Raw genomic sequence first — 18,113 nt, forward strand, 5'->3', positions numbered from 1 at the left:
GAGGAAAAAAAAAACTAGAACCAAACTTCTTAAATCTGCACTAAAATGATATTAAGGAAAATTTTAGATTTGTTGGTGAAAATAAAATGAAAGAGATACTTATGTTGGATGAGATGCTTTGAACCCTTGACTTAAATTAGATTTTGAAGAACTTGTCTTGAGAGAGAGAGAGAGAGAGAGAGAGAGAGAGTTTGTGAGAGAATCACCATGTCTTGTGCCATGAGAAGGAAAAGAAACTGAAAAATGAAAAGAGTTTGAACTTTGAAAAGTTGAAACTTTGAATATGATAAGACTTCAAATTTAAAAGTATTGACAGAAATAATGGTTGAAACTTTATATATGATAAGACTTAAAACTTAAAAGTACTTACAGATATAATGGTAGTAAGTGATAATATGTAGAGCTAGATTTTGGGGGTTAAAAAAAACAAAGAAATAAACTAATGTAAACGTATGTGGTTACTAGTTAGGAAGTGGGGAAATTGGATTGGTAAGTCAATGACTTGTCTTGTCATCATGACATTTGAGTTTTAGTTTTTTTTTTTAATAAATAAATAGTTAAACTATTATTTATAAAAATAAAATTACAAACTTAGCAAATTATACTGTCAAATAATTACTAACTAGAAAAAAAAAGGACTATGTTAAAAAAATATCTTTATATTTTATATATTTTCATAATATAAGTTATGAAAAATCAAAACTCAAAAAATTATTTTAATATTTTAATTATACTAATTATGACATCATCGATTTGACTACCGATTTGACCCCGATCAAACCAAAAAATTGGTAATCAGTCTTTTTTTCGATTCTTTGTCTATATTGATTTTTAAAATCATGCTTTAAAGTTCAAACTTTAAGCATTAGTTTTTTTTATTTTTATTATAATATCACCTTTTTTTTTAATCAGATATTATATCACTGTGTTTTTAGTTTTAAAAATTATACTTAAAGGAAAAACACACACACACACACAACGATGAAGGAAATGGGTTCTCTTTATAAATTTATTTCAAAAGTGATCTTCTTTTAGATTAAAATACTAAGTACCACTTTTTTATGCTTCTTTATACTTTAGTATTTTCTATTACGGTTATAAAAATCATCAAATTTTATTTGAAAAAATGGTAATAAATTTTTAAGTAAATTTTCTAATTTTTAAAATCTTTAGATATTTTTTAGTCAATTTTTCTAATTTTTAAATTTTAACATCTCCATTTATATTTTATTTAATTACTAAATTAATAATGACATATTCATTACTCAACTTCTAATCAAACCATAGCCCAACCTCAATTAAAATCTTAAAACCTCCCTCACTCTTTTCCAATTCTTTGAACAATTCCGATTTTAAAATCGAACCATAGTCCAACAATTCGGTTTTTAAAATCGAACCAAAGTCCAATCTCAGTCAAAACCTTAAAGCCTCCCCCTCCCCCTATTCCAATTCTTTGAACAATTCGGTTTTTAAAACCTTGCTTTATAAATGGTCCGTGGGTAAAACCAGGAATGAAGAAAGTAACAAAAGGGAACCAGCAAGCACCAAATACAAATGCTAACCTTACACCTCGGTAAATTAAGGTTTATTTAGCTTCCCTTCTCAGTAACCACGTACTATATGTATACAAATTGCAAAACTTTACTTCCTGACCAAGTTAAAGGTAAAAAGAAGTTACTGCTCAATGCCAAAATTGCTACTTCCCCCACAAAAATCAAAATAAAAAACGGCTTACAAAATTATCTAATATATTAACTTGTCTGCCTTCATATGTAGGCCAGACACATAATAGCAACTACAAGCAACTATCTAGTCTTGTGAGATTTGGCCAACTTCTTCTTTCTTTTCTTTACTGCCTTGGGCACTTTAGTTTTCCGAGCCTCCCTCTTCTCCTCTTTAACTTTCTTTTTGTTCTCTTTTCTAGCGGCTTTCTTATCTGCAGGGGTCTCTGAATCAGTTTCAGATGAAAAACTCCCTTCTGAATCACTTGAGTTCTCTTCATCTTCAACCGTTTGAGACTCTGTTACACTCTCAAGAGCATTAATCTGACCAGTGGTATTAGCAGAGGACTCTTCAATAGGGTTTGCTTCTTGTTCTGCCGGAGAAGGTTGAGCTTTTAAAACAGCCTTAAGTCCTGTTATGGTCTTATAATTTATATCTTCAGTGTCCTGGCCACTGGTAATCCGGAAAGCATCTTCCTCGGCATTCTTTACATCGTCTAGCCTCTTTGGAATGTGTGACTATAAAACAAAAAATAATAAAAAATTCAACAATTTATTACTAATAAAAATTTATCAGGGTCAACTCCATTGTCTCTAATTCTCCACTTGCATACACACATGCACAGAGACACACAGACCTGCCTCAAGAACCAATTGTGGACTATCAGTCCCCACAGAAACCAAAGGGAAACTAGATCTCCCATTTCATGGATTATGTGTATAGTGTAAATAAAGTGAGGCAAATGTCAAGCATTTAAAATATCTTAAAAGCTAAACAAGAGGCCCAGATTTTCAATCCTGTCACTTGATCTGGTAACTGGGGAATTGATAAATCATAGGAAGGAAAATATCATATGAGATTGATCAAATGTATCAAAACTTCAATGTGCAAAGATTGGGGGAAATGGTGTCACAACAAGCCTCCAAGCCAAGCTGAGGGCTCTTAAGGATGGGCTGAGTACAGCAATAAATATGGGAATTACATGGTTAGAGATTGAACTTGACTCTGACAGTTATTGAGCTAATTAAATCAAACAAGACCACTACTGCCTTTTTAAGACCTGTTGTGGATGAGTGCAGGTGGCCTAATAGAGAGGCTTGAGCAGCAGAACCTGCATGACATCTATAGAATCTATAGAGAAGCCAAAGGTTGCACAGATATTCTTGCTAAAGCTGGCTGAATCCAGCAACTTGACTTTGTCTTATGTTACCCCTCCAAGTCATGTACTGGAGGCTTTAAAGTTTGATGTATCTGAGACCATGTGTAATCATGCAGTTAATCATTGCATTTTGATCCTTTCTAGCCCCCCAAAAAAAAGGTAACTAGCACGCTTAATGTTTTAGGGGACCTGCTTGAAATTTACAACGTACAGGAGATAGGTAATAAAAAGAAAATCCAATAACATTCACTGGCACACAGGTTACCTGCTTAAACTCAGAGTCTGCCCTCTTATCCTCCACAGATCTGCCTCCTCTAGACAAAATTTTTTGTTCCACCTGAAATAAGTTGAAAGCAGTCAAAATAAAAGCATTCTCAAGTTCTTTAGAAATTTTGACAGGATAAGGAAGCTAACCTCTTCCAGATAACTGTCCACAGCTTCTTCAGCAATAGTAGGATCAACTATAAAATCAAAGAGTTCTCGAATCGTCATAACAGCTACGCCATGTTTTTCAAAGAAATCCTGCAAAGCCACTTTTGCTTAATTAATTCATTCCACAGATTATAAACACTTGTCATATGATAATTTATGTTTGGAAAAACTTACAGAAACATGATCACAATCTTCAATTAGGAATTCAATGGCACGGGGGTGATCAAGATCAACAGATTGAGAAACATCAATTATATACAAGTGACCCTGCAAATCAGGAGGAAAAATAAATCAAATCAATGACAAATTGAACCGATTCAATATTGGATAAGCAAAGGGGAAAAATCACATACACAAACTTTTCTTTTACAAGTAAAACACATACACAAAAACAATTGGTGCTCACCTCAAAATAAAGTATGTTATATTCGCTGAGGTCCCCATGAACCAGTTTGCACTTCTGATATAATGTGCGCATTGCAATAATCACCTGAAAAAATGAATGGGAAGAAAATATTTATATCAGTTAAAAAAGACAGTCTTACACAACCCTTTTAACTTGCCAAAAGAAAGTTATAAAAGTAGCATTTGCAGTTAGTGTAAATAAATAACAAATTTGTTCAAAAATAAAAGTATGACTCCATAAAGCTAAGCATGTCTAAAGATAGATGAGTTTAAATAACTAAAACATCTCTAAAGGAACTCTTCATCTAGGCTACTCCAACCTGATCAATCCAAGTGATAAACCTCAACTATAAAATTAAGCATCCTACTATTGTTCTAGATGACATGTTCCACACTTCCACTTGAGATAACCAATTACCTATAGGTCCACAGAAGAAACCACAAACCCTGAGTGTTGCCCCCAACATTCTAGAAAGCAGGTTTCACTTCACATAATTAATAACTCTTAAAGAATGACTTAAAGATATGGACACACCTCCACATAACCTTCACGTAACTTGTCAAGAGATAAAGCAGCATCCTTAAGACGAGGTGCAGCCCAACCTGCTTTTCCTGTACAAGCACAACCACCAACAAACATCAACCAGAAATATAACTGAATTTTTAGAAGCTGAAACTTAAATCACTCAAAAGGGACTAAGAATGAAATTAAGCAGTATCAAGGATAACCATAGGGACTCCACTGACTACAAACATGTAAGGTCAACCTACAGGGGGATATAAGCCCAATTAAATCAGTCTTTGCACAAAACTCTGACTAAGAAGTCACATCCATCTGACTAAATTTTTCTTATAACTCACACATGCACACAATACCTATGAATTCCATGACCAGAACATGAAGTCTCAAAAGAATTGGAGTTGGGCATCTAATTCCTGCTGCCTTTAGCCTGCAGTTCAGAATGACCATATTAGATATGATATGATAGCACTATTTCTCAAACAACTTCTAAATATGTTCATGACATTTTTTTTGTATTGGTAAATTACACATGAACTCAGTGGGTCTTGAACCACAACCTCGCCCTCCTTGAGCTAGAGTTCATTGGCCTAAATGATGGTCATTTCCTTCCCATAAACATTAATATCCTAACAACAGTTAAGTATCAAGAACAATGCGTTGGACTTACCTCATGAGGTTCCTCATCTCTTTCTCGGCCCATGTTTTTACCATTTTCCTGGGATTACGCCTGCAGTATCCATGTCTGAAACGGTAGTCACCTTGTACATAACGATCTCTGTCCCTATAATTGTTTAGAACAAGAAGTTAAATTCATGACAAGAAAAAAAAATGAGAATACATCTCTGAACAATGGAGTTCAGCCACAAGATAAACTCATTAACAAGCTAAAAGGTTCATCTCAACATACTTAAATACCAGAATAGAAGTTTTGTATACTTTGATTGCCAACTCCTGACTATCAGCTTTGATTGCATGATAAACATTTGCCTGTTGGGAAAGGGGAAAGACAATTGAATGATTCAGCTTTTTAAGAATTAAAAACTGGAACATGCAGTAGGTATCATCAGTACAGAAATTAAAGTTCATACATACTTCTTTTCCAGTTGAAATGCAGCCATTAATATCATGAAATACACCTCTGTTCAGCATCTTGAACAAGACCATGCGAGTTCTAGGATCAATGGCCTGGAGGAAAAGTATGTTAGTCACATACTCCTGTGAAGAAGTCTTCGATGCAGCTCAAAGCAAAATATTGAAAAATAAACTTAAAATGAGTAATAAGTAAAACTAGGACTGCACAACAAAACAATTATCCTCAAAACAAAAATGCAGATAAGTCCACAACACAACCAAGATGAGATAACAACTAATTCCTTCAAAAGTGGAAAAAAAGGTTAAGCATGTCACTTCAATGCTGAAGTACAAACAAGAGTGATTTTCTGCTAACGAAAGTCAAATAAGCAAATAGTCCCTCAAAAGTTGTATAGAACTCCTTCACAAATTACCATCAATAGAAATCCAGAGCAAGGAGACACCAGAAGATATAAACAAAACAACCTAGTAGAAATGATTTTAGCTTCAAAAACAAAAGGAACAAAGAACATGAAGAAACTAAAATAAAGACACTTTTTTGATAATTCAAAGTTGCGAATAAAATTTTAGTACAGTTCACCTGCTCAACAGTCGCACGATCTGATTTCTCAGTAGTTCTAGTTTTACCAATAGCCATCTCCCGAACACTTCCACGGATTGCAGTTGTCACAGAATTTGACATGCCAACACATCTCCCCTCCCACTCCTGCACCATCAATTGACTTGGTTAAAAATCACAATACTCATAAATATAACCGATCAAACCCAGCCCACATATACATGCAAAAGCAGAGAAATTATAGCAAAAGAACTGACAATTCTTATCGTGGTTACTCATATTAACTACAACAGTAAAGCAACAGCTATGCATTATGCAGAAAATTGGTTCACACCAAAATGATATTAAACCCACCTTCACAGTAAAAGTAACAACACTGTTTACCATGGTGACTTGTATCAACTATGCAAGTAAGAAAACAACCATGCAATAGGCAGAAGAAATTTTGACAATGAAACAGTTTCAAACAACACCTCCATAGTCTGTCTTAGCAACTTTTTTTTTTTTCAAAACCAACAAAAAAAGGTACATACAATCCCCTAAAATTTTCGATAAGTCCAAACAATAGGTAAAAAAGGATAGTCAGAAATCTCGTGTGGAAAAATGCTGCTCATGGCACCGAGGGTACGGTGCTGCACTAGCATAGAGATAATTCATCATTCTCTTCAACAAACAAAACAATAACAAAGTGACGTAGATGAATAGCACCAAATCTTAGACCTCATCCTTCTCTTCAACAAGTCAACAAAGGATCAATGGGGTTGAGTTTATGCAAGCCGAAACAAATCCCATGAAAATAAACCAAATAGCCAATGTGGAAAATAACCACACGAAAAAAAAAAACCCCAAATTCACCAAAACTCAAAAAATATTAATAATAACACTTCACAAATCTTCTCAAAATAATGAGTCTCATACTGAGAAACATGAAATATAATCATGATCTCTATAACCCCAAATGAGCAAATTTTGCTTTGACACATAAGCAACTCATACATTCTTTACAGAAGTCATAAAATTTAAGGTTGATTGCAAGTTCCTCCCCTTAAAGTCTTAACAATGGCGCGGCTACAATTTTCCCTAAACTTCAAAAACCGAGGCATTTCACCCTTAACTATTAGTAATACCATTAAATTTAATGGTAAAGTCAATTTTTATTTTCCAAAAAACTTCTATCACAGTAATTAAATTGAATTCACCAAAACTTTCAAAACTAACACTATGCATATCAATATCATCTCAAATTAGTGAAATAACTAAGTCTATATCTAAAACCCTAAAAATGTAGAATTTAACATAAGAAACTCACACATTCTAAAATTCAATGCATAAATCATCACCATCTTTTCCTGAAATTCATTCACAATAGCTCAAAATTTGATACCTCCAAAGGCGAAGCTCGAATGTGATGGGCGAACTTCTGGTTTCGATTCGAGAGAGGCTGAAGCGTCGACGTATTGAGGCGAGAGTGAAGGCCACCATGCGCATTGGGACGCCGAGGATTGAGCATCATAATCGTTCCTTCAATGCGTTCTCCATCGTCCTTTGAGTCCAACCAGTCCAATGCTTCTTCAACCTCCGAGTCCGATGACCACGTCAGCTCTTCTTCTTCATCTTCTTCTTCCCCTTCTTCTCCTTCATTCAGAGCCACTGGTTTCTCTTCCACAACAGACATTTTCAAATTTTCTTTTTCTTTTTTCTGTTTGTTTCTAGGGAAAATGAAAATTGATTACTTTCTTTTTTTCCTCGAATGTTTTAAAAAAAAATCGAAAAATTCGGAAGATTTTATTACAGGTTTATGGTTTTGCAGAAACCCTAGCGGCGCGTATTGAGTGAAATAAAAATTGATATTTCCGTTGTTGAGGTTTTGGATGTTGGAAAACGATGTCGTTTTGCTGTCTTACTAATTGGATTTGGGCTTTTAGACTCTTTTTTTTTGTTTTCTTGGATCGTTTTCATGTGGTGATGTGATAGGGTTGAGCCCATTATTGAGCCCAATATCTATATACCACATTTTCTTGAATTTTTTTTTTATAATAATTTGATAACTAGGGAAGAGATTTGAACTTTTGGTATCTGTTTGGATCCACGTTTTTTTCTCAAGTTTGTGTTTTTTGCGTTTTTTTTTTTTTTTTTTTGTTCTCCAGCACGTATGAACAGTAACCACACTATTCATTCACATGGATTCACGGTGTAGGAGACAAAATGCACTGTTCACGCCCTGTTCACGGATCCCATGACACTATTCACATATTTAAAAAATATTTTGCTACAGTGTTTTTTGTTTTCAGTTTTCAGCAAAATAAGCTGTATCCAAACGGACTCTTGATGTCTTGAATGTTATTTTGAGAGGCCATCTATTATAACTTTGATTCCTTAATATTTGTTACATTCTCAATTTTGTTCATATACTTTTAATTGTCTCAATTTCATCCTTCAACTTTTAGAATTGTCTTTTAATTTTTAAAATAACGTCAATTTCTACTTTAAAAGTTCATAGTTCACTTGATTAATTTTGAATAATATTTTTGAATTAAAAGTAAGGTAGTTTGTTAACACATAATCCACTCATACATTTTTTTAAGGAAAAAAAACATACAAATTCAAAATTTAAGGGTTTATTATAAATCTCTCCCCATAACTATTGTGCAGTTGTAAATTTGTAATGTCCAAGAAACTTTAAAACTAAATAATTCACCCCCTTCAATTATTAGCAAAGGGCATAGCACTCCACCTGCTACCATCAGAATTTCTGTCAAATTTTATTGAAATTTTTTTTTTCTTTTATGTATCGTAGAAATTTGATTTTTCTATTAAATTTTTTGTGTAGGGTGAAAGTGCTTATTTCCAATATTTTAATATGTTTTTGGATTGGTTTTTGCTTATGTGCTTAAACCTTGAAATCGGCAAGAGTACACCTTTTTTTTATTGAAAGTTACCATTCCATTTCTAACTTGAGTTGTAGAGTGCCTCCAATCAACTTTGTTGGTTGGCGATTAATAAATCTCGAAAGTTGCCCTCCTCTTGTAAGATTTTGACAGTTGAATCTCTACTCTCTAAACATCCAATCATTTCGCTCATTCAATTAGTCATAATCTTTGATGTAGTTCGTGTTACTAAAATCCATCCACCTATTGGGGTAAACATTGCAAATATCCCCAATTTTTTCTTAGAATCAAACGTCTCCAAATGTGAAAAGAATAACAACTTTTTCCCCGGCTTTAAGAGTGGGCTCAACCAAAATGGGTTTTTAGTGCTTTCATATTCATGGTTCATTCAACAATTGGTACAAGAAAGAAATGGCTAAAGATAAATCTTGAAAGTTGCCCTCCTCTTGTAAGATTTTGATAGTTGAATTTCTACTCTCTAGACATCCAACCATCTCGCTCACTCAATTAGTCATAATCTTTGACGTAGTTCGTGTTACTAAAACCATCAACCTATTGGAGTAAACGTTGCAAATATCCCCAATTTTTTCTTAGAATCAAACATCTCCATATGTGAGGAGAAAAGCTACTTTTTTTCACAGCTTAAGAGTGGGCTCAATCAAAATGGATTTTTAGTGCTTTCATATTCACGGTTCATTCAACAATTGGTACAAGAAAGAAATGGCTAAAGAGCAAGTTGATCTAACTTTTGTTTGCCTCACACTTTTTCTTTTTCTAATTCCACATAGCAAGTTAACAGCACATGCATTTATCATTATCTTCTTGCTGTCTGTCCTTTTCTCTTTATCAACTTTTCTCTCTCAAATCCAACGTGGGTTTTCTTGGTTTATCTATGTACCCACATTGTTCATAGAATTCCCATCCAACAAGTAAAAACTAATCCGTGATTGGAAAATTTTGGCCACCAAGACCTATTAATGAGCATGTGATGACTCTTTTTAAAAGTTGCATTAGTTGGAGTCGTGAAGCAAATCATAGATTCGAAGTCTACTCAAAAATCCATGACTAGTAACTACCATATTAATTTATATGTACAACTTTGGGTCCTCTACTTGGACCATTTTCACTTGCGTGCACATAATAATGCATTGGTTTTCCTCTTTTAAGTAAAGACAATTTTCTTAGCCTGCAAGTACATCTTTGGTGCCTCTAACTATCCTACTATTATCTTCTTCTTCTTTTTTTCCGAATAAAAAAATGGTTAGGGGAAGGAGAGCGATTAGTATGCCTTTTCTACCTAAATGTTACTATAGTAGCACCATAACTACTACCCAACTAGACCTCCACTCTGTATGTAGTACATAATACAAAAGGCACCAACAAGTTGCTAGTGCACAAGGAGAAACTCGAACCCACGAGTTGCCAATCGGTAATTATCTTATGCATATAACAAGTGGATCATGAGTGCAAATGTGCAATAGTGGCTCTTGTCCTCTTTCTGCGCATAGTGCATTCTTTCAAAATTTCATTATCTTGGGTAACTTTTGGAGAAGTGTCCTCCACCTCTTTTATTGGTAGGTCTAGTGGTGTGCACTATGAGCTAAAAAAAATAGGTGTAGAAACTAGAAAGCATCCATTTATTTGATTCTCTTAGCAAAAGAGGAAAATCAATGGTCCATTCATTTGATCGACTCATTATGCACTGTGACTTTATATTTAAAAGGAAAATGAATCTAACATCTTGTCAATCACGAAAGCACTTTTTCCCTCAACATGTAAAGTGGGAAGGGACATTTGTGTTATGTTTGATTTTTTTTTTCAAAGAAATACTTTTAAAAAAAAGTACGAGAGATATAATAAAATGAGTAATGATAAGGAGACTGAATAGAATGAAAAATAATATATCTTACTGTTGTGTATGAAAGAAAAGAAATATATACTTTCACCATTATTTGATTAAAGAAATAGGTACCATTTGCAACATCATCTCTAGTGAGCAAAACTTAAGGAGAGTAATTTAGGTGTTGTTCTTTAAGTTTCTTTCTTAGGATTTAGCTATGTGACTACTTAATTAAAAATTACATTTTCATCCATGAAAAAAAAATTCATATGGCAAAATCTTAAGAAGGGAACCTAAAGAACAATACCTAAGTGCTGTACCTAAGTCTTGCTCATCTCTAGTATATGTTACAAGCTACGGTTTTTTGGGTTTGTGTATAAATATTTCACATGTTAAAAGGGAAGGTAACCGACCAGCTCACATCTTGCTCAATATACTAAGTATATTGATAATTATGTAACTTAAATAGAGGGAAATCTGGATATTTTTAGGTTTACTTTGGCTCAAGATGTATTGAACCTATTTTCTTCTTCTTAATAAAGTTTCAGTCTTTTCACATACAAAAAAAGGTACATGTTCTTTAAGTTCCTCTTTTAGGATTTTTAGCTATGTGGCTACTTAATTAAAAATTACACTTTCATCCATGAAAAAAAATTCACATGGCAAAATCTTAAGAATGGAACCTAAGGAACAATACCTAAGTGCTGTACCTAAGTCTTGCTCATCTTAGTATATGTTACAAGCTACGGTTTTTTGGGTTTGTGTATATTTCACATGTTAAAAGGGAAGGTAACCGACCGGCTTACATCTTGCTCAAGATACTAAGTATATTGATAATTATGTAACTTAAATAGAGGGAAATCTGGATATTTTTAGGTTTATTTTGGCTCAAAATGTATTGAACCCATTTTCTTCTTCTTAATAAAGTTTCAGTCTTTTCACACACAATAAAAGGTACATGTTCTTTTGAGTTTTGAAGGAATATCTTAGAAGATAATGAAATGGAATGGACACTCTCTTATAGTTATTATATTCCTAACTTTTATTTATAATCAATTATTCTATTCCTAACTACTAAAACCCTCAAATAAGAGCATAGATAGAATATGCTTTCAAGCAGAGGAGTCAATCTCGTACTGGAGGCTGTACCGGTTTGACCAGTTGAACGATATATTTCGGTACCGGTCAATACCGATATACCATTTCGGGTTTACCGTTATTTTTTATATTTATAAATAAAAATAAATAAATATGTGTATATATGTATGTATGTATGTGCACACACACACACACACACACACACACACACATATATATTATAATAAATATAAAAGTTTACCATAAAACATTACCTCAATTCAGAACAAATTATTCATGATTTTAGACTTTAACATCAATTAAAAGAAAACAAAAACATAATATAAAAAATAGAAAGCTTAATTGTTCATTGCATACTAAGAAAACAAATAATACTAGTAAGTTAATGCAAGTTAGTTATCATTTTGTTCTTGCACAAATTCAAAAATTACAAAACTAAAATAAATAAATAAAAAATTATGTGCCGGCAGGCACGCCTGGTACCGACCAGTATTGCCCGAAATTGACTGATACGACTGATATTTAAACTACTATGAAACGTTGGTGTTTCAATACCAATATATGTATTGGTACCGGTACGGTATTGACCGCATTGCTTTCAAGATCTTTCCTATTATGATTTCCCCTCTTCCAAATGGAGTGTTAAACCATATTCTATCTTTGAAAAGATTGGACAGCATCATTAACTCTTGAGAGATGCAACCCACGTAAGGGAAGAATGTCATAACACAAAGGCTATTTGCCACTTTGTAAGGCAGTCCATACACCTTTCCCTTTTCCCTTTTGAGTGATGGCAACTTTTTCTTTTTTACAATCGATAAATGGACAAATTCAATATTGATTTGTTTAACCTACAATTAATTAAAAATGATTTGATTTGTACAAGTACATGTTATTCTTTTAAACATAAATTTGAGTAATTACAAGAATTTTCAATTGTTATATTGATAAACTATCATTGAAACTCTTAAAGTTCGTAGTACTTTTACACAAAACATGGGGATAAAAAAAAAGTTTTTTTCATTTTATTTTTCATAGATTCTATTAAACGAGTTGAAATTAATTGTATTGTGTCTACCCATTCAATAAACAAATTGCGTTAAAGGTGAACCATTTCGACACAGTTTTGAAATTAATTATTTTAGGATTGAGATATGTATTTGAACACCCTTACCTTAACACTCAATAAGAAAATGATTCGCTAAGACAAAGTGCCTCCTCTAGTATCAAGTTGTGCACGAATCAATACCAATTTCACCTCACTACACCACTAATACCATCATAATTTTATCATGCATCTATAACAACACCACAATAATATTGTGAAGAAAAATGTGTTATTATACTTATTGCTTTATTTTTCTAATGTGTCAAAACTAATTGTACGCATTTTCTAAAATAATCTAAAAGTTAACAATAAGTTCATAAAAAATAATCAACCAAGTAACAATTTTTTCTCCAAAACTTAAAAAAGTAGCACAAAATATTCAAAAGCCTTTACACGCTTCATACAGCAAAATTCGAGCTTGAAAACTCATACACCAAGTTTGATATCACCAAGATCGAGCTGAGCAGCAATTTCCTCGAGCTGCTTCTTGACACTCATATCAATCAACTTAGACCCAGAACTCCCATATCGAATGGTGAACCCAGCCACCAAACTGGGGTCGATCACAGTCTTAATCCTCACATTCTTAGCCCCAGTAAGCTTCTGAACCTGTTTAGCTATCTGGGCCAAGTGCTGCGACTCCAACTTCACCACCGAGCTCACCACGGCGAGCTGCGTGTCGGTGAGGTTGTTGTACACGACCTCGAACTCCGACACTATGTCCTTGATCAAGTCGATTCGGCCCGAGTCGACCAAGATGTTGAGGAAGTTCGCCGTGTGCGGCGACAGGCTCGACGAGGCCGCGATCTGGTCGAGCATCTCGCGCTTCTTCTCGATTTCGATCACTGGGTTGGCGAAGAAGTCGAACACTTGCTGGTTGGTGAAGATTTTCTCGATCTTCTCCACGTCGCCGCTCGTCGCGTCGAGGGTGTTGTTCGACTTCGCCACGTCGGCTAAAGCCGAGGCGTAGCTAGTGGCTGCCGACGAGGCCATTTTTGCCGATGATGCTCCGCCGTTAGTGGTGGTGGCAGCGGCGGCTGCGGCGGCGGCGGCTTTGAGTTTGAGGGATGGGAAGGTGGCGGAGAAGGAGAGGTTGTGGATGAGGTTCGATCGAGATGGAATGGAATGTGGGGATTTGGTGGGTTGGAGGAAGATTGGGGTGTGTTGGAGAGAGGCCATTGTTGCTTTTTCGTTTTTAGGTGGCAATGGGTGGGGATTCGATTTGTGGAAGAGTTTTTTTTTACATGATTGACGGTGGAGAGAGAGAGAGAGAGAGAGGATGGGGTTATGTTATCTTTTAATTTTTTATGAGCACCATAGGTCTCTTATCTTGCAAAAAAGAGATAAGAGGTGACACGTGGTTGCATTTTTTTGTGTGAGGGAGATTTTTTGATTTTAGGGCTCATTTTTATATCCGTTTATGATTTTGATTTTAAACATAACTTTATATCTAATTTTATGCTAAAACAAAAATTATATAAAAAAAGTAAGTCGATTTTTTTTTAGGGTGAAAGTAGGTAAAAAAAAAAATTTTTGATAGGATCTGCAAAAAGTTAACTTTACAATGACATTTTGAGGAAAAACACTCCAATGGGACTGTGAATAGTAAAGTATGTATATGTTTGGATTCGCGTCGATGTTTACTATGAGTCCATTTGGATAGAACTTATTTTGCTGAAACTGAAAACTGAAAACTGGAAACACTGTAGCAAAATAATTTTTAAATGTGTGAATAGTACCGTGGGACCCATTTTTAATGAAAAAGTTGCTGAAAAGTAAAATTTGTGGGACCCATGAACAGTGCATTTGTACACTGTTCATGTCTGGAAAGTCAAACCTTGCAGCTGGGTTAAAAAAAAAAAAAAAAAAAAGGAAGCAAAACGCGGGACGTGGACGCAGCTGTTGGATCCAAACGCCCTCTATGTTTGTGTTTTCAGCTTCTTTTTTTTTCTTTTTCTTTTTTTTCTCCAGCCCATATAAACAGTAATTGTACTGTTTATCCACATGGATTCACTGTGTAGGAGACAAAGTATACTGTTCACAAGTCCTACGGAACTATCCACACATTCAAAAATTATTTTTTTAGAGTGTTTTCAGTTTCCAGCAAAATAAATTGTATCCATACAGACCCTATAGTTCACGTTTTTATTTTAAAAAAATTTAGGTGGGACCTATATGTATTTGACCTTAAAAATAATAATAAGCAGTTGAAATTGAGACTTGTGTGGGACCCATAAATTATGCATAAAAGTTAGTTTGAAAATTGAGTGCCAAACTCACACTAAATCTTATCACATCACTTATTGCAAAATTATTTTCGCAGTTTATTGAGATGTCTAGTTTAGGGATGGTCTTGGGACAAGGGCAACGTAGGATCATGAGTGCCCCATCCCCACCTTGTCTCCACTTCAGGATAGGGAAAACCTGTGCGAGACGATAGTGAGGCAGGTTGGATTCAAGAGGAATTGGAAATATTTTACTAATATGAATGAGATTGCTCTGACTTTGATGAAATAAAAATGAAATACGATAGGAAAGGGTGATCGTGAGAGTATTAAGATTTAAGAAAGAAGTAGACACAAATGTTTTTGAAGATAGTGGTAGAGAATATATATATAGTCAAGGTATGTATAGAAAATATTATATTAAATGTATAAATAAGTTAAAATATATTACATAATATATGTCTTTAACTATGCATATGTCCTGATCCTATCACCTCTCTGTGATGAGAAAAATTTGTGCATGACGAAGTGGGGTAGGAGTGGGTCATTTTTGCCAATCCTAGTTTGGTTGCTAGTGATGAAAAGTAAAAGTGGGACCATTGATGAATTATGAGTTAATAAAAAAAAATTGTCTACTAATCACAATTTATTACCTCACTAAATAGTAAAAATAAGGGTAAATTCCACAAACATACCTGAGGTTTGGCATAATACCAATCAAGTCTAAAGGATTTAAAAACTGACCACTTCGGTCCTTAAACCCAAACGGCTTATAACGCCGTTATCTATTATTAATTCTATTCCAAAACTCTCCTCTTTCTCTCATCTGTCTCCTTCAGTCTCTTTCCTCTTTTTCTCCGACTCTCAGAGCTTTCCCCGTAAACAAACAAGAAGAAGAAGAAGAAATTGTAGAACACGTTCCCAGTAAACAAACAAGAAACACAACAAATCAGTTCATTTGAATATTCAAATCCAAGTCAAAGAACCTGCCGTCAAGAACCCTACCCAAAATCAACATCAACACAAAAATCAAAAACCAATCTCAGCTTCAAATCAAAACCAAACCCAACAAATCAAAACCACCAAAAAAATCTTCTCAAATTCACAAAAATGTCAAACCCCAACACAGAATCAAAATCCAATCTCAACTTCAAATCCAAATCAAAACCCAAAAAAAAAATCTTCTCAAATTCACAAAAATGTCAAACCCCAGCACAAGCAACTCATTTCATTACCAAAACTCTGGCTCTCTATGAAAAATCTCCAATTATTATTATGATGAAAAAGAAGAAGAATCAAGCCATGATCATCGGACCAAACAAAGCAAACACGCACCAATCTTAGAAGAAGATCGAATCAACGCCTTACTTAACTCGATCCTCCTCAGCATCCTCTGCTTCTTGCCCATTAACGACGCTATCAAAACAGGCGTTTTATCCAAAAGATGGGCCTCTCTTTGGACCTCCCTTCCTTCTCTCAATTTTGACTTCGATTCCTTTGAATACTTAGAAGATTTCACCAGGGCTGTCAATGATACCTTGCTCCTACATAGGGCTCACAAACTCACAAAGTTCGATATTCGATCTGAGTACGACACATACCTAGATCCTCACCTCGATATTTGGGTTCGTTTCGCCACAAATGCCAAAGATAAAGAGAGGTTAGATAAAGGGACGAGGAAGCCATACGGAGAGAAGAGAAAGGAGCTCTGGGACAAAGAGGAGAGAGACTGAAGGAGATAGATGAGAGAAAAAGGAGTGTTTTGGAATAGAATTAGAAATAGGTAACGGCGTTATAAGCTGTTTGGGTTTAAGGAATGAAGTGATCAATTTTTAAATCCTTTGGACTTGATTGGTATTATGTCAAACCTCAGGGTATGTTTTGTTAGGATTTGTGCCCTTAAATCTTATTGTATGATGCTATGTATGATATTATGTATGACATTATGTATGACATGATGTATGACTTAATATTGTGATTGATAAAGTTATTTTATTATTATCTAAAATAATTGTAACATGAATATGAGACATTATCATATAATCCATGAGATGCATTGTATGTGATTTATGTGAAAAGTCACAGAAGATGTAAATCACAAGTTCTTTGTAAACTCAGAATTTATAGTTCGTAGTCGGTGATGAAATTGGGCATTTCATCTGAGAAGACTATAACGTATCAACTAAGATGATTTGTCTTGATCATGGAAGTGGAGACTTCTAGTTGATATGTTGATATGTTTTAAGAGTTAAGACATATTAAACATGACCGCTGTGAGATTTATTATTCTCCTAACAACTGTCAAATGAATAATAAATCTCACGACTTCTATTTGTATGAACTCTTAATCCTGAGAGAAAAATTGACCTAATCATGAGGTGTAGATTGCTTTGATATATCAAGAGTGAGATCTAAAGTGACGGTCAAAACCTCAGTATGTTGGGTAGCTACATTTAGTATTGATGAAACATATTCTCAAGATGAAATTCATAGTCTTTTGATGGAGATATAAAATATTCTCTTGAGATAAGTTTAATGGGTTTAGTTATTCAGAGAATTAGGCCTAACCACTTTAGTAATAAATTACTAAAGTATATATTTATGAAATTAGATTTCATAAATATATAATGAATAACTTTAAAGGATTAAACCGGGTACTCAAGGATAAGATGTAGTAATTTACAAAGTGACAGTATACATTTATAATTTTGTATTACTACGAATATTTTATAAAGGGGTTGCATGTATAATAAAATCTTGAGATATAATTTATTAATAAGGCCTAGAGTGCAATTATATTTATATAGTGGTATTAAATATAATTAATGGTAACTTTGGACTTTGCAAGAGTTGACGGAAAAGCCCAAGGTCCATTGGAGCTAGTGTCTTATTAGTCCCTTTTGGTCCCACTCCAAGCCACACATTAAAGCCCAATTGGAAATGCCCAATAGGTCAGCCTAATTAGATAATCAGTTAATTATAAAGGGAGAAACATACAAAATTTTTATTAGTGAAAAATAAGAAATGGTGTGTGAAAAAGTGTGAGACACACTTTTATTCTT

The 18,113-nt window shown here is 34.1% G+C and overlaps 2 protein-coding genes across 6 annotated transcripts; both read right to left on the reverse strand.

The window, feature by feature from the left end:
• Positions 1-983: 983 nt before the first annotated feature.
• Positions 984-7,733, reverse strand: LOC142631341 (uncharacterized). Of its 5 annotated transcripts, XR_012843603.1 has the most exons (13): positions 7,277-7,676; positions 5,914-6,039; positions 5,334-5,426; positions 5,149-5,228; positions 4,909-5,022; positions 4,595-4,668; positions 4,254-4,330; positions 3,720-3,803; positions 3,488-3,580; positions 3,296-3,403; positions 3,147-3,218; positions 1,646-2,240; positions 984-1,074 (listed from the first exon to the last, which is right to left on the reverse strand). XR_012843603.1 is itself a non-coding variant. In XM_075805484.1 (12 exons), exons 2-12 carry the CDS (start codon positions 7,565-7,567, stop codon positions 1,806-1,808), a joined length of 1,752 nt encoding a protein of 583 aa, XP_075661599.1. In that variant the 5' UTR covers positions 7,568-7,601; positions 7,685-7,733; the 3' UTR covers positions 1,550-1,805. The 5 variants fall into 5 exon arrangements, 3 of the variants coding, with proteins under 3 accessions (XP_075661599.1, XP_075661600.1, XP_075661598.1); XR_012843602.1 differs by having other exon boundaries at positions 5,149-5,426; positions 7,277-7,678; XM_075805484.1 differs by lacking the exon at positions 984-1,074 and adding an exon at positions 7,685-7,733 and having other exon boundaries at positions 1,550-2,240; positions 5,149-5,426; positions 7,277-7,601.
• A 5,384-nt stretch (positions 7,734-13,117) lies between these two features.
• On the reverse strand, positions 13,118-14,130 carry LOC142631053 (ATP synthase subunit delta, chloroplastic). Its single transcript, XM_075805129.1, has one exon. The coding sequence runs from the start codon at positions 14,003-14,005 to the stop codon at positions 13,253-13,255; it is 753 nt and encodes a 250-aa protein (XP_075661244.1). The 5' UTR covers positions 14,006-14,130; the 3' UTR covers positions 13,118-13,252.
• Positions 14,131-18,113: the final 3,983 nt, after the last annotated feature.

Source organism: Castanea sativa, chromosome 4 (genome assembly GCF_040712315.1).
Source record: "Castanea sativa cultivar Marrone di Chiusa Pesio chromosome 4, ASM4071231v1".
NCBI lineage: Eukaryota > Viridiplantae > Streptophyta > Magnoliopsida > Fagales > Fagaceae > Castanea > Castanea sativa.

Bases quoted from the DNA above. Each gene is read 5' to 3' on its own strand.
- LOC142631341 (XM_075805484.1), bottom strand. From the start codon at position 7,567: ATGTCTGTTGTGGAAGAGAAACCAGTGGCTCTGAATGAAGGAGAAGAA. The intron at 6,040-7,276 runs GTATCAAATTTT...TTGATGGTGCAG, and splicing joins TTCGAGCTTCGCCTTTGGAG to GAGTGGGAGGGGAGATGTGT. The intron at 5,427-5,913 runs GTGAACTGTACT...CTTTTCCTCCAG, and splicing joins ATCGTGCGACTGTTGAGCAG to GCCATTGATCCTAGAACTCG.
- LOC142631053 (XM_075805129.1), bottom strand. From the start codon at position 14,005: ATGGCCTCTCTCCAACACACCCCAATCTTCCTCCAACCCACCAAATCC.